Raw genomic sequence first — 16,404 nt, 5'->3', positions numbered from 1 at the left:
CAGCTTGACAACATTGCCAAAAACGTGGCCTATTGACCACTGTCCTGAAGAGCTTCACCTCATACCTGTCCCAGCACACCTAGCCAGCCCTGGGCCAGTGGGGTCAGGGCACTGTGCACTGTAGGGGTTCTAGTGCTGGACTTCTCCCAGGTGTGTTGGAGCAGAGCAACCACCACCAAGCTCCAGGAATCTGACACACCTTGACACACTTTGGTGCGAGGGAGAGAGCCAATGAGCGTGGCGCGATTTGCATCTCACCCCCACGCCCCGCCCACAGCCGATTCAACTCTACCCTACCTGTAGGACTCACCCAGGTGAGCTCAGACAGCCCTGGGACTGTACTTTAGCACGAGCGCTCGTACCGGACTTGGGTCGGTACCCGCGAGCCGCGAGCCATGGCCGAATCCCAGCTCGCGTGCATGGACGATGGGCACGTGAACGAGAAGATCCCCGAGTCGAAGCCCGAGTTTTACTACAGCGAGGAGCAGCGCGTGGCCCTGGAGACCCTCCTGCGCGAGGGGGACGGGGCGTTCAAAACGCGCCTGGCTGAGGACAAGGCCAAAGACTTCCTGTCCGCGCGCGAGGTCAAAGTGATCAGGAACACGGTGGTGGAGTACAAGACCAGCGAGGAGGAGGAGGAGGGGGAGGAGGAGGAGGGGGGGACCGAGGCGAGGGAGGAAGAGCGCTCCGGAGACACTCCCTCTCTGCGGTCCACGTACTGGCCCCAGATGTCGGACACTGAGGTCCCGGCGTTGGACATGGGTTGGCCGCACATGGGCTTTTTCAGGGGGGTCACGCGCGTCGCGGTCCACACGCACCCGCCCAAAGAGAACGGGCCGCACATCAAGGAGGTCGTCCGGAGACTGATCCAGGAGGCCAGCAAGGTGAGTCCGAGGAATGGGACTGGGCAGAACTGCACTGTGACTGGGGCAGTTTTAATGGGGTGTCAGAAGGCCTGAGCAGGCCATGCAACATCAACAGTAATAATAATAATAATAATAATAACAGATTTATATATATATATATATATATATATATATATATATATATATATATATATATATATATGTGTGTGTGTGTGTGTGTGTGTATTAACTATCAAAGCACATTGTATATCATAATAGTCATACTTATAATTATAATCGACATTTGTTTAATGTTTTTTTAATGTAAAAACAGAATGTAGGATTGTCACACTAATGGACAAGTACAATAGGGCCTGAGCATGCAACATCAAGAGTAACAATAATAATAATAATAATAATAATAATAACATAATTATATAGTTTAACATACAGATTTAAAAAACAATATTTTGTGGGGGGTCTTACTAAAGGACAACAAAGCTCAATATCTTATAATATCAATAATTATATATATATATATATATGTGTGTGTGTGTGCGTGTGTATTAGTTGTCAAAGCACATGTCACAATAGTCATACTTATAATTATAATTTACATTTAAAAATTTTTATGTAAAAACAGAATGTAGGATTGTCACACTAATGGACAAGTACAATAGGGCACTACAAGGCCTGAGCAGGCTATGCAACATCAAAAGTAATAATAATAATAATAATAATAATAATAATAATAACAGCTTTGATAATTGTCATAATTATATAGTTTAACATACAGTTTTAAAGAAAAAAATAGAATTTATGAGTATCACACTAAATGACAACAAAGCTTAATATCTTATATACATATGTATGTGTGTGTATATGTATGTATGTATGTATGTATGTATATATATATATAAGCTATCAAAGCACATTGCATGTCATAATAGTCATACTTATTATTATAATTCACATTTTTTAATGTAAAAACAGAATGTAGGATTGTCACACTAATGGACAAGTACAATAGGACACTACAAGGCCTGAGCAGACTATGCAACATCAAAAGTAATAATAATAATAATAATATTAATAATAATAACAGATTTGATAATTGTTATAATTATATAGTTTAACATACAGTTTTAAAAAAAAACTGCATTTAGGAGCATCACACTAAAGGACAACAAAGATTAATACCTTATATATATGTGCGTGTATATATATATATATATATATTAGCTATCAAAGCTCATTTTATATCATAATAGTCATACTTATAATTATAATTTACTTTTTTATGTAAAAACATAATGTAGGATTGTCACACTAAAGGACAAGTACAATAGGGTACTAGAAGGCCTGAGCAGACTATGCAACATCAACATCAAGAGTAACATGTGTGTGTGTGTATGCATATATATATATATATATATATATATATATATCAGGTTGGGATTCAGTAATGTGATGTTGAATGAGGTCCTTTAACTACATAAAATTGGCCACAGAATTAACCCATTTACAATGAGGATGTGGAGACATTTGTCAAAGTGTTGAGCTGACCACAGTGATGCAGCCTTGGTTAAGAAGGCACACGTAGGCTTGTATCTACATGTGTCAGTTTACTGCGAACTGCTTCAGGGCGTCATCTCCGCTCACCTCACTTACACCCCCACCGTGGAATAACATAATCAACACAGAGGAATGTGAAGGTGCTGGGATTAGTTCCACTGAAATTTGCACCCAAATTCACTGTAGGAGGCCTAGAGTTATTTTGTAAACCCGCAGTTCACTGGAACTTTAATAAACCCTGTGTTTTGGTAGCACTCACTCATCTGTCACCTGCACTGGTGACTTATCCTTGTCCATCTGTGTTTCTCAAATCTGGATGGCCTATGTTAGTGTAAACCCACAGTTTAAATCGTATTAAAGAGCATTAATAATAAGCTTCAGCGGGTAAACTATATGGACAAAAGTATTGAGACACCTGCTTTGGTCAAAAGTACTGAATAGCGCACCAACCATCATTCCAGAAAACACAGTTCACCGCTGCTCCACCGCTCACCGCCTCCAGCCCACGCCTGGCATGGCATTTGTGCTCCAGAGGTGTCCTATTTTATTGGCAGTACTTCTCTACTGGGACTAGAGAAGCTGTGTGCACCCAACTGCACGTCATGTGTGTGAGCAATGGCAGAATGCATTCATTAGAATGGGTGTCCACAGACATTTGGACATATAGTGTGTGTGATGAAATGAGGGAAAGTAGGTTTAGGACCATGGTGAGGGTTAGTTTGAAGAAGAGGCCACCCAGAACTCCAGGCCATGTTCTCAGAGTCCTCTCCCCTCCTACATACGTGAGCCCCCAGCATACTTGAGCCAAGCCATTAGGAACACCGGGTACTCATGTGTTGGGAGCTGGGTTTGGGTAAAAACATGGAGCATCATAAGGATCGTTTTGAGGACTACAGCTTAACAGTTAGCTCTGTATGTCTCAGTGTGTCTCTCTTCACCTTAAGCCACCATAGCCAGGAGCTGAATGTTTCTCTTAAATGTTGCCATAAGCATTAAGCAGATGATTCATCAAGACCTATGAATAACGTGGGGTCAGGTGATGTGTTAAGCCAGCTTAACAAGGGAGTTTACCTTTGGGGAATCCCTGATTGTTCCTTTGTCAATCAGAAGGAGGAATCACAGCTCACATAACTCCCTGTTACTCCTCGTTTTACTCAGGCATTAAATGCATGGGCTTTTTTTCATACTGGATCAGTCATTAGTGACCCAGCACTTCTGACTCCACTGGGTATCTCAATAATTAGATGCCAAACAATGTACGGCCTTGCAGCTTAACATTTCGCTGAATAACTCTGGGTCCAATTTGTACATAATTACATTTTTAGAAAGGTTTCATGGGACAGTTTAGAGAATAGTTCCCAGTGAAGTGCTTACATATACATTACCTGAGGCCTACGGCATTGTTTTCTGATAGTTTTGGGGAAAGATTTTGGCCTAAAATTTATTTTTTAGGTAAATTCAGCAAGAAAATCTGCACAGGACGTCCCCTATCTCCCCATCCTGATCAAATTTTCTGATGAATCTCTCAACATTACCATCACCAACATTATGTACGAGCCCTAGACGACATGTAGTAAATTATAAATGGCTGTATTTGTGGTGTGGTGTGTGTTTTTTTATCTCTAACCACTGTAGAATGTGAAACGTCACATTTCACATGACACCAATCTGAATCTTAATAGGTAAATGTCTCTTGACTAGTGTGTAAAAACATTAAAACACTCTGAATTAGGCAAACTTCTTGGAAGATCTGTGAAATTCCTCTTTTAAGCCAACACAGAAAGCCTGTGCAAACTGCTACCTTCTATTTTTTAGGGTTTTTTGCAGTGTTTTGCTTTGACAAGATATAGAGAGAGGTACACATGGTGCATTCAGGGATTAAAAAGCCTTGAATCAACATTTCCGTAGGTCAGAATTGTACTATTGATATTTCTACACCAACATGTTAGAAGCCTGTGACATCGCCAGTCAAACAGACCCAGATGCCGTTGGTAGGCGATTGCCTTCGGACTCAATAGACCAACCACAGGAGCTCGTCTCGAGACACCAAACTGGTTTTAGAGTAGAACCACAAGTGTAACTTGAACCTCCAGCAGGATTCCAATGCACCGCCAAGGGTTCTCAGAGTTTTTCTTTCTGTTTGAAAGGCCGTAGGGGAATTTGTGGTTCAGTGATTGAAGGAAAATGTGTGGGTGTGTCGTAAGGCCCGTCAGCATGCAAACACAGCAAACTCGCGACAATAGAAGCGGACCGGTCTGCAGCTTGAGCTCTTTCTTGGTAGCACTAATTACTTTGACTCGAACTGAACTCCCATGAAGGAGTTTTTAGCCGAAGGGAGTATCCTAAACCTATACCAAAGTAAAGGCATTGTTAGGTCAATGAAACGATAGCACATAACTCGAGTAGCAGGTCAAGGCACGCATTTACTGGAAGTACTGGGTAGCTTATCGAACTGCAGTGGAACTTCTACCACACCCAGCATCTCTAAGATTAGAAACAGAAGTTTCTAGAAGGATCTTTTTGTTCTTAAATAAAATAATGATAATGCTTTTTATCATTATCTGGTGTCGACCTGATCTGATCTGAACTGTTGCCACTAGCTTGCTTAAAAGAGGCTCGAACCCGGTTCTCTGTTGTAAAAAGTCTATATAAATTAAATTTAATTCAATTAAATTGAATAAACCTTCGAAATCAAAGGTTAGCCCAGTACAGATGCTTTTACCAAAAATATTAAATGGCTAAAATCGAAGTAAAAAGTCTATTGTCCTCACAAATTTACATGAGTAGTAAAATTACAAATTACAAAAAAGTAAAAAAGTACAAATCCATCAGTGTTTTTTTTTTTATTCTTGGGTACATGCAACTAAATTGACTAAACTAGCTAATAGAGCTAGGTCCGATATTTAATCGTATCATAAGAAATTTTGTTATTGTTATATACAATATGCTTTTGGAGGAAAATCAAGGATATTCCTAGTGCTGCATTTTCCATTACCAACAGTGTAATTAGACTGATTTAATTAGATAAAGTGCAGCAGATGTACTTAATACGGGAGAGTATCTGAATAGTAGTTTTTAAAGAATCTGTCACTACTGATGTATTTAGTCTGTGATTACATGTATATATCGTGAGAAATATCGTATATCATGATACAGTATTTATACCATATTTAGCCCTACTAGCTAAAGTCATTAGCCATCTTTGATTAATACCCAGAATTACTAATATGAAGTTATTCTTCTACCTGGAATTTAAATTCAGCCATAATATATAAGAAATCACCTCTATATTGACATTATAATGTGAATTCACTTGTCCATCACTTGTTTATTAGTGCATTGTTTAGCCAAAAAGTTAGGAAATGCTCCAGTCCAAAAGAATACATCCTCAGAGCTCCAAACCCAAAAGTCTGAGTGAACATCAGTACTTTTATTTAAACTGAACACTGTGTGAAATTAATCAGGTTTGCGCCATGTAGCGTCCAGCTAGCATACAGCTAATGCTAATGTTCCCGGAAATGTTCGGGGTCACATTTCAGTCTGATAACGTGCCAATATTGTACTAACCCGAGCTTAATGAACACAGATTTAAGGTTTATTGAATCTTTCACTGTCCTGTGAGACAGGGTTAAGAGTGTATGCTAATGTAGACCAGTATACGTTCCGATAGAGCCTTCTGTGTCCTGTCTGTGGTAAATGCCTTTAAAAGAATCATGAGCAACATTGCAGACGTACCAGTTAGACAACAGTGAATACTTTTGACTGGGTTTTTCTTTTTCTTTCGTTTTCCAGAAACCAAACCACTTTCCCTGACTTTCCCCCAGTAGATCTGAACCCGTATCAACTCAGATTATGTATCTCAAACCTAAATCCTTATCAAACAGCACAGACGGCCGTGAACTTTAAACCATAATAAGCATAACCCACTTTTTTATGTCAGTCATTGCTGTAAATACAGTTTGTTTTAAGGCCTGTTTGTGCGTGTTGCCGTCTTGGCCGTAGCGTGATGCTGCCTTCGGGTGCTGTTTTATCGGAAAATGTTTTACGATGGTTTTGACAAAAGATTTTGGCCTAAAATGTATTTTTTAAGGAAATTCACGAAGAAAATCTGCATAGGACATCCTTTATCTCCCAATTCCCATCTATTTTTCAGATGAATCGCTCTATTTTGCAGTCATCAACATTACAAACGAACCCCAGACGACGTGTGTAGGTCAAATCAAATCATCAAGTCAAATTTATTGGTATAGAGCTTTTTGCTGCTTTTTACAGCTGCTGAAACCAATAGCATAAGAAGCCATGAAAACCTAAGACCCCCAGTGAGCAGCCAAATGCGACAGTGGCAAGGAAAAACTCCCTCAGAGCTGGAGGAAGAAACCTTGGGAGGAACGATGGACAATTCACAAGGAGGCCCATCTGACCTCTTTTGATCAGAACTAATTATAAATTATTGATCAAAGTCACTGAACCACTGCATAAGACTGTTCTTCCACTCCGGTGTGCAAAATAATCATAATATAATAATCATGATATAGTATAACTAATATAATCATAGTAGTGATGGTAGTTATAGTAATAGTATTGAGAGTAATGATGCTTTATGGTGGTAATGAAGAATCCATGTAAATTCTAGCATGGTCATTAGGCAGGTAGCAGTGGCAGGTAGAGTAAACTGGTGGTACTGATTGGTAGGGAAATTAAATGGCTGTATTTATGGTGTGGACATTGCGACCCCTGGTTCCCGTAACCATCCACCGTAGAATGTGAAACGTCACATTTCACATGAAACCAATCTGCATCTCAGTGAGTAAATTCCTCGTTAAAACATTAAAACACACACACTGACATTTTCGATGCAGCATGAACTGGCTGGGTTAACCCCTTAATGCAGAAAAGCTTATTACACACTAAGGCCCATTACTCAGTAACTGCAGAGACTTCTGTACAAACTGGTGGGCCTTTGGCTGTTTACGGGGTTAAACACCGACGTTAACACTATTTCCAACATGGCCGAACAGTGTTTGTTTCAAGGCATGTTTGTGCATGTTGCCGTCTTGGTCGTAGCGTAATGCTGCTTTCAAGTGGTGTCGTGTTTTTTGTGGATTTCCCACCAGGAGGTTTTACAGTGTTTTTTTAGGAAGTACATTCAGGAAGAAAATATGTACGGGACATCAGACAAAATCAGACTGTACATCTGTACATTCATTCAAATATTAACATAGGTTTTAAACGTCTACAATCGACACATATATTATATATTAAAAATTACATTAAAAAAAACATAAGCTTGACAGCCTCCATGTGTTTGTTTTTTTACTTCCCACACAAACCACATGAATGTGACCAAGTCAGGTGACTTGGTATTGTGTAGCCATAATTTAAAACTTTGCATTATGCCTAAAAATACGTCTCTGTATTTATATATTCCTTTATTTTACGTCATTATCTTGTTTAGATTTCCACGTAAAAAAATGCTACAGTACATAAATGTAGATTGGTTTGCATGTCCGAACAAATGCTTGAGTAGACTAACCTGCTGCTCTGTTGCGTACGTTTACAGGTTATTGCTATCGTAATGGACCTGCTCACAGATCTCCAGATCTTGCAAGATCTGCTGGACGCATCCTCCAAGCGGAGGGTGCCTGTCTACATCATACTGGACATTCAGGGGGTGCCGCATTTCCTTGACATGTGCAACAGACTGCAGGTCAACTCTCAGCATGTGCAGGTGAGCACAGCACACTGAATTAGCTGCATCAATACTCTATATATATATTTTTATAATGTTCTTCTTATTGATTAATTCTTATTGATTAATCAGACATCACTCTGCCACAGTTAGCTTCAATTTCACAAACCCTAAAATAGAACCCTGTGGGACTGGATAAACCTTTTGTGGTTTAAATGCTTTAATAGAACATACGGACACGCACAGTGAAAGGCCTAGGAATGGGCCTGTCGTTTGGGAGGATCCCTGGGAGCTTATGCAGCAAATACATGCTTATCGACGGAGACAAGGTCATGTTTGGATCATACAGGTGGGTGTGTTTGTTTCGCTGTGGGTTAAAGTACAATGCAATACTCATTTAGAAGTTAGCAGTTTATAATGTGTGTGTGGGTATTATTAATTAATAATACACTGTGGTTAATACATAGGAAATTAATGAGGTGGAGTGGCTCTCACTTCAGATCCTGTACACCCACTGTATTGCTCCATTTCAGGCAGTTAAAATATTACAACTGCGTGCACTGGGTGGTCCAGAGTCCGTATGTGGAAATTAAGCTGTAAAAGGCCAAGTCTGCGCAACCCTCCACCACCCCGTCACCTGCCTTTTAACCCTGTCATCTATCTTTCCAAGGGAGGACTGGCCTCCAACCAAAATCCAGCCCAATTCCCAGAAACCAGCCCAAAATTCCTGCTCTCTCTCCTGTCTTCTCTCAAATCATCATAAGCTGAAGACATGGTCAGAATCTAGCAAAAGTATGCTTAGACCATAAAAGGCCATTTTTCCAGCGTCCCTAAAAATTTCTGTCCAACCTGAAAGAGCTTGTTAGAGAATGGCTGGTTCGACTCCCAGGACATGCTGCTTGCCATCAGCAGCCGGAGTCTGAGAGAGCACAGTTGACCATTCTCTCGCAGGGGTGAGAGGGCTGATGGCACTTCCTTTCTACATCACTTTTTTAGTGGGATGTTGGTCAGAACAGGCATCCCAATACAAGACGACCAATCACAACAAAGTTATTTACATATATCAGTCTTAAAGGCACAGTAACAAACTCTACCTCTTTCATTCCATGGGATACAGAGATACAGAGAAATTGGTGATGTAAAAATGATGAATGACTTAATGTGACTTAATCATGACTTTAATGCAATATTTTTCTTACTTTCTGTAGCTTCTCGTGGTCATCATCCCGAATAGACCGGAACATGATTACCGTAATGTCCGGCCAGATAGTCGACTTCTTTGACAACGATTTCCGGGAGCTTTACGCGATCTCCGACAAGCTGAACCTCTACAAAGAATTCCACCTCAGTAAAACAAACACAGGGACCCTGGGCCGGGTGACCGTACCCAAACGGCCCACTTTGCCCGCCACCTCCCGCTTCCAGGTCAGCCTGGGAGACGCGGGAACCCTGAAAGTGCCTGACCACAAATACTACAACCCTAAATACCTGCTAGCATTTGGCGATATCCCCGGACCCAGTGGCTCCCTTCCTGATCTCTCTGGTAAGAAGCAGGCAGAAGCTTCTCCGGAGGAACTTGCCCTAGAGAGGACTCCAACTCAAGGGGGCAGTGAAAAACTGGACACCCTGACCCCAGTACCCTCTCCGTCAGGGAAAGGAACTGTCAAAAAGTTTGGATTGTTCAATAAAAAATCACGAACTTCTCAAAAATCCAAGACCAAGAGCAAAGATGATGCAGGAGCGGCGGCAGCGAGTGAGGAGTGTTCTCCTTGTCCCTCACCTACCAGCAAATCTGCATTAGAGGACCTTACGAACAGCCCACCTCCGAAAGCAAAGAACAAGAAGCTCTTTAAGAAAAGGAGCTCATCACAACAAACAGTCAACAGCCAAGCAGAACAAGGTATGTGGAGCGATCTCAGGTCACTTCTGAGGGCAGTCCAGCAGATATGTAAATGTGCAAAGGCTCCCAAGTGGCACACCCATCTAAGCGTTGACTCTCTAACATTGGTCTCTCTGGGTCTCCCTTCCGATCACCCTAATATTGTGTAGGCCCCCCATGTGCCACCGGAACACCTCTGTGGAGGCCTAGGCTCCACTGGACCTCCAAAGATGTGTTCTGTAGTATCTGGCATCAAGACATTAGCAGCACATCCTGTGAGGTGGGGCCTCCATAGTTCGCATCTATGAGCCTTGGGTGCTCATGACCCTGTCCTCACTTCACCAGTTGTCCTTTTCTGAAGCCCTTTTGGTAGGTACTGACCAGTCTGTACCAGAAACACCACACAAGACCTAACTGATGTTTTGGAGATGTTCTGACCCAGTCGTCAAAGTTTAGCTTAGGTTCTTTCTTGTCCAAGACCAGACAAGATAGATCCAACTCATTGACCGGCACCATTGTGACAACATGATCAGTGTTATTCACTTTGCCTGGGGTACATTTAATGTTTGGCTGATCAGTGTATTGAGCTGTTGGCAGAAGAACGTGCTAGCCTTCACCTTCCAAGCCTGGTGGCATTGTGTGGGAGAGACCTAGGTTGGGAATTAGCCATGACTAATCTGAGCTAAGGGGGAATTTGTGTAGGCTAGGGATACACTGGGATAGTAAGGAAAACACTAACTGCCAGTTCTCTTACACTACCTGACAAGTGATGGACCATCCTACCCACCCAGACATGCTCTCTTGGACTCCAGACTCTTGATGATGATGATAAGGCCAACATTTAGCTGGTTGCACCCCTCTGGAGCCCACACGATCACTCGAAAGCTGTCTTGAGGCCAATGTGTGAAGATTTAGGCATGTAGTTTGCACAATTGCACCAGTGCTGAGGTATAAGCTCCTGTTACTTCTTAGCTACATTAGCATTGTAGCTTCATGCTTATTGTAGACACCAAACAGGTCTTGGCTGACTGACTAGCTTCCCCTGATCATCATACCTGCTGACTGACCTGATTATTAGCCAAACTATTCCTGTAATGTTAGAAATGATCCAACCCCTTGCTTAAACCCCTTGAGCTCTAGGTTTATTATTCAGTTGTTAATCCTCATGCAGAAACAGTCGATTCATTGTTTTTCTACAGTTTGGTTTAGCATATCTCGAGGAGTCCCACAGGTTTTTTTAGGGCCTATGAAACTGATGTTAATTATGACAGTATTGTAGCTGTGAAAGTGAAGATGTGTGGGCAACAGGGTCTAAGGGGTTCATCGGAACCTCAGAAAGGCTTAATCCTTAGATTGATTAGATTGATTACTGCTCATTAAAACCCTGCTTTTTCTTTGCCTTCGCAGGTTCGAAAGGCCGTAAACGCTCACCGAGCAAATGCATTCAGTCCTGAGAAATCGGATTGACTTCCAGCAGCACTGTGTGTCCTGGATTTTTGATTGTTTACTGCACGCTAAGATGCCAACAAAAGGTTCTCAACTGTTTAACGGGAGACAGGTCTTGAGTATGAGTGCCATGTGTATTTTTCTCTGTTTCCTCCTACGTCTAAGCCTGATAGGCTGATGGCATCATCTTTCAATGCTCAGGCGACATTTACGGTGTTGACTGAGGCCTGAGTCTGTAGCCTTTCCTTGGGTACACACCAAGTAAAAGTAAAAGGACGAAGCACCAGAGCTTTGAAAACTGGTAGGTGGAGTTCCTTTAGGCTGCACTGCTGACTTACTGGCCCACACTACTGGGTACAGTTGGAAACTATAACACACCTTTTTCCACAGTTTGTATTAGTCGTCTTCCAGCCTTTCGTCAATGGCTAGGTCCCCCCATGGTTAAAAAAGAATTGCTGAAGTAGCCTCTAGAGAGACAGAGTGCCCTATTGGCTGCCCAATGATGATCAAGTGTTCTCTTGGGTGAGCCTTCTTGCAGTAGATCTTGAATATGTGCCCTTTAGAGAAAGAACATTCAATAATGTGCCTTAATTGGTGCCCTTTTAATAGAAAAGAGTGCCATTATGCCAACCTTACTTGATGGATATCCAAAAACCTTCCCTTTCCAGTACAAAAAAAGGGATGCTGTGCTATATAGGGTTAGATTCCCACAGGTAAGAAAACCTGAAATGCTCAATAAAGTGCTCCTCTAATGGAGAAGTGCGCCATCCAGTGGATAAAACATGGTAACATGCTGTAAACTGTGTCCCATGTGTAGGAGTGTGGGAAACGTTTCTAACAAATGCCCCTCCAGTGGAGAAAATGTCATGTGGTGCTCTGTAGGTGCCCTCAGAATGGGATCAACGCTGGTGGGGCCCTATGGCGTGAAGGTTTTCGCCCTGCCCTTCAAACAGCCTGAAAGTTCACCACTGGTTTACGGGTCCCAATTTCTCTGTATCTTTCCATCCGTTTTTTGGACTTCCAAGTTTGGAATTTCTCTTTACCTTTGATTTTCTCTTTGAATGAATGGACCCTTGGTAAATGACCCTCGGTCCAACTTCCTCAGAATCCGATCTCCTGAAAAATGGCTGGTTTGATTGGAAATTAGGTTGGGTGGGCTCTGATGTTTGCACAGCACTGCAGATCCATGGCCTACAGTTGACTCTTAGTTGGAAAAGAAGTTCTTGTCTCATTCAAGGCCTTAAAATGCTCTTCAAATTGGTCTTCAAATGGTCTCAGGGACAGTTATCAGACCTTCAGCTTCAGAGTACACAGCTGGAGCAGTGGTCACCAACCCTGCTGCTGGAGATCTAGACCCCTAAGGCTAAAACATCTTATCTTATAGTTGGCTTTTAAGAGTGTTAAGTATAAAATCATTGAGGAACATTTGGAGGTTCTCTTAACTGTGGAGGAATCTCTTATGGTTGGTGTGGCACAACAGATAACACCACTTCCTGCCAGAGAGATACCACACCATGTGGGAGACTAGGGTTTGATTCCCGGTCTGGGTGACTATGTTGCGCTACACCAATAAGAGTCCTTGGGCAAGACTCCCAACACTACGGTGGCCCACCTCTGCAATACGAGTAACTTTGTAAGTTGCTCTGGATAAGAGTGTCGGCTAAATGCTATAAATGTAAATGTCTTAAGGTGCTTTGAGGAACCTTAAATAAAAGGTTTGTAGACTGAACAACCTCCAGAAGTTCTGTAAGGATCTTATACTTTTGACAGTGAACATAGCAGTGAAAAGGTAACACTACGGCACTGGGCTTAAGATAAAACTTCTAGGACGTTCGATCTCCACAAGGCTAGGGTTGAGGACCGCTGATCTACAGCACATGATTTTTTTTTTTTTAAAAAAACTGAAACCCGTTGCTGTTGTATGATTATTAAGTGCAATATTGAACATAACAGAGAATAATTATGACAAATAATGTGAGATGAATGTGTGCTTATTGAGGGTGTAACTGGAATAAGATATAGCGAGTGTGCCCTCTAGTGGTACAATGTGTGTATGTGCATGCATGTATGTTTGAACCAGCAATACAAGTGTATGTAAGACCTGACCCTGACTGTGAGCCTGTTACTTCCTTGTTGTTCATTTTGGACTCTTTTACTCTTTTTGCTGGTGTGTGTGTGTGTGTGTATATGTGTGTATGTGTGAATACCTGTATATAAGTATGCCTGACCTGCATATTTGTGTGTGCGTGCTTCTGTGTGTGTGTGTTTTCAGGGTGTGTTGCAACAGCTCTAACCGCAGAAGGGAAGGACAGTTCAGGGAACTGAACGAAGGATACGATCTTCTGCAACACACACAAACATGAAGTATAGAAACAGGAAACAGGAAATAAGGCCCAGCAGCACCCCTTAGCCAAACCACACAAGCTTCTTCACAGAGTATATATATACCAGCGTTAACAGCTTATTTGAGAACCGTCTCTAGCTGTATGTGCTCCTAAACCAGCTCAAAATGGCATCCTCCACCATCTCAGCAGTTTCTGCTAATTTGGTATCGTATTATTTTAGCAGTAATTCGTTTAGCATGTTTATAAGCATTTCAGTAATTCTATATTGAAAAAATATGAGCCACTTAATAATCAGATCTCTCTGAAGACATAGTTCCCCCAGACTGCAAGAGTGTAGCACCAAACTTTGAGCCCCGGGCCCAGTAGTTTGGCCCCCTGAACAGCTGAAAGGCAGCCTCAGGGTTGGGAGAGTTCCTTATAACATGTATTCAGTTGCAGATTACTGATTATCTGTTAAAAAAAATTTATTGTAATGGAAGGTATTGTAATTTGACTACTTTCAGTTACTTTTGGATTACTCTTTTTTGCTCATTATTCCCCGGCCACAATCACCCCACTCTTGCTGACGTAATGGGACACAAATAGCTAGAAATGCAAATCTACTTTTTTTTACTACTGTTCGTGTACAGTGCGACCATCTTGGATTTTAAACTCGGGGTTGGTGAGGCTCTCCAGACTTTCCGAGTAGGAAATCCGACTGGTGGGTGTGTTCCAGTTGAAACTTCCTACTTGGAACTCCCTTGGACTTTCCAGTGCAGCATTAGGCCTATTATTACCCTCAGTGCAATGACCGTGCTCAGGTGGCCCTACTGTCTAACTGCCAGCCTTTATAACTGAGAAATCTTGAGCTTGACCCTGAGTAAAGCCCCAACTATCCGCCAAAACCAGTCCAAGAGAGCATAGTTGGCCCTGTGCTCTCTGGTTCTGTGAGCTGATGTAAAGAACCGGCACTTAGCACCAGTACTTGAAGACATGCGTGGAGCTTCACGTATCGCAAACGAAGCCATATACTAGCATTTACTTTGACGTTGATTAAACTGAGGAGAACATTCTTTGCAGCTTATCAGTATCCTCCCTAAAGACAAATTTTGAACATCTTGCTTCAGGTCTTGTGGATTCCCTTTGCTGGTAAACGCTCATTTTGGAGTTTACGGCTCCAAATGACACAGAATGTGGTTGTCACAGTTGTAGCTAATGCTGAAATGCGTGTTTAGTGTTCACTAGATCTCTTCTCAATCTGGTTAAATTTAGGCCCCATGCACTATGTTATTTACAAGACCTCTTGCCCAATCAGGAAATTGCTGAAGTTAGACAGCGATGGTATCATGATTGTGCATGCTCATGTAATCACTATTAGGTTGAGCCATGAACCAGTCAGCTTCAATTAGGTGAGTCCGAGTTTCCTACCCATACACACCAATCAGCCACAACATTAATACCACTTCATCTACAGCTGCATCTGTCAAGGGGTGGGATCTACACATTAGGCAGCAAGTGAACCGATGAAGGTGATGAGGTGCTAAAATAAGCAAAAATGGGCAAGTGTGAGAACCTCAGACACTTTGACAAGAACCAGATTGTGATGGCTAGACGATGACTGGGTCAGATCATCACCAAAACATCAGGCAGGTCTTGTTGTTGTTTTTTCTACCTACCAAAAGTGGTCCAAGAAAGGAGTCATGGGGTCATGGGAGCACCTAAGGCTCATTGATGCAATCAGTGGAGGTCCCACCTCACAACTTCCAGGACTTGTGAGGATCTGCTTCTATGTCTTGTCTTGGTGTCAGATACCACAGGACACCTTCAGAGGTCTTGTGGAGTCCATGCCTCAAAGGGTCAGATCTGTCATGGTGGCACAAGGGAAACCCACTCCCAATCTTGAGAGGGTTTCTAAGTATTAATGACTGAGGATATAAATTTTTTAAAACACACCCATACAAAACCTCGACCTCAAACACACTGGCATCAGCTCTCCCAACTGGATGTGAATTCCCAGTCCTGTCAGGTCAAAGGTTTTGCAGAGCAATGAGACGCTGAAGACTTTAAGCAGGAGCAGTACTGAAACTCAGCGAGGTGTCTGTAACCTCAACCCTGGCAAAAGCAGGCGCCACGCACCGAAACAGGTGAATCACAGAGCCTCACCGCGAAGCTCACCTGCAAAGCAGAAGTGAAATCCTCTGTGCAGTTGCACATACTGCCAGGAGGGGCCTTCGGCATGAGCAGGGTTAAAATTAGACAACGAAATAAGGACCTGAAACCAGTGCGAAACACATGATGTCATGGCTGATTTCCTGCCTTATTGGCTAACACTGCAAGAGTTGAATGCTTTGTGTGCTTCTTCCTAATTCATCCGGAGGGTCATCTTATTTCCCCATAAAGCGGAGATGACTGGTGATACATCCGGACTCCACATCATCAGCAGGCTACCCACTTGGCTCTAGTTAATAAGGACAGGCAACTGAATTAGCCAATATTCTACCAATTAGCAATCTGCTCAGTGGTCAATATATCTGTATCTACACTATGTCCAAAAGTTTGTGGACATCCCTGCTAATGAACGTATTCAGCTACTTCGGACTCTCTGGCGCAGATAAATATGAACCTATTGGCACCATGCTGCCTAAT

The 16,404-nt window shown here is 42.3% G+C and overlaps 1 protein-coding gene across 1 annotated transcript; it reads left to right on the top strand.

Annotated features, from left to right (window-relative positions):
* The first annotated feature begins 339 nt into the window (after window positions 1-339).
* fam83fb (family with sequence similarity 83 member Fb) lies at window positions 340-12,488 on the top strand. Its single transcript, XM_072682835.1, has 5 exons — window positions 340-884; window positions 7,981-8,148; window positions 8,337-8,458; window positions 9,318-10,009; window positions 11,396-12,488. Exons 1-5 carry the CDS (start codon window positions 396-398, stop codon window positions 11,440-11,442), a joined length of 1,518 nt encoding a protein of 505 aa, XP_072538936.1. The 5' UTR covers window positions 340-395; the 3' UTR covers window positions 11,443-12,488.
* Window positions 12,489-16,404: the final 3,916 nt, after the last annotated feature.

The sequence above is a fragment of the Salminus brasiliensis genome, chromosome 7 (genome assembly GCF_030463535.1).
Source record: "Salminus brasiliensis chromosome 7, fSalBra1.hap2, whole genome shotgun sequence".
Lineage (NCBI taxonomy): Eukaryota > Metazoa > Chordata > Actinopteri > Characiformes > Bryconidae > Salminus > Salminus brasiliensis.
Note: the sequence above shows the minus strand (reverse complement) of the source record. Positions and strands in the feature narration are given on the sequence as shown.

Excerpts from the sequence above, each read along its gene's own strand:
- fam83fb (XM_072682835.1), top strand. The coding sequence starts at position 396 with ATGGCCGAATCCCAGCTCGCGTGCATGGACGATGGGCACGTGAACGAG. Across the intron at positions 8,459-9,317 it reads GTCATGTTTGGATCATACAG|CTTCTCGTGGTCATCATCCC; the intron begins GTGGGTGTGTTT and ends TACTTTCTGTAG. Across the intron at positions 10,010-11,395 it reads CAACAGCCAAGCAGAACAAG|GTTCGAAAGGCCGTAAACGC; the intron begins GTATGTGGAGCG and ends TTGCCTTCGCAG.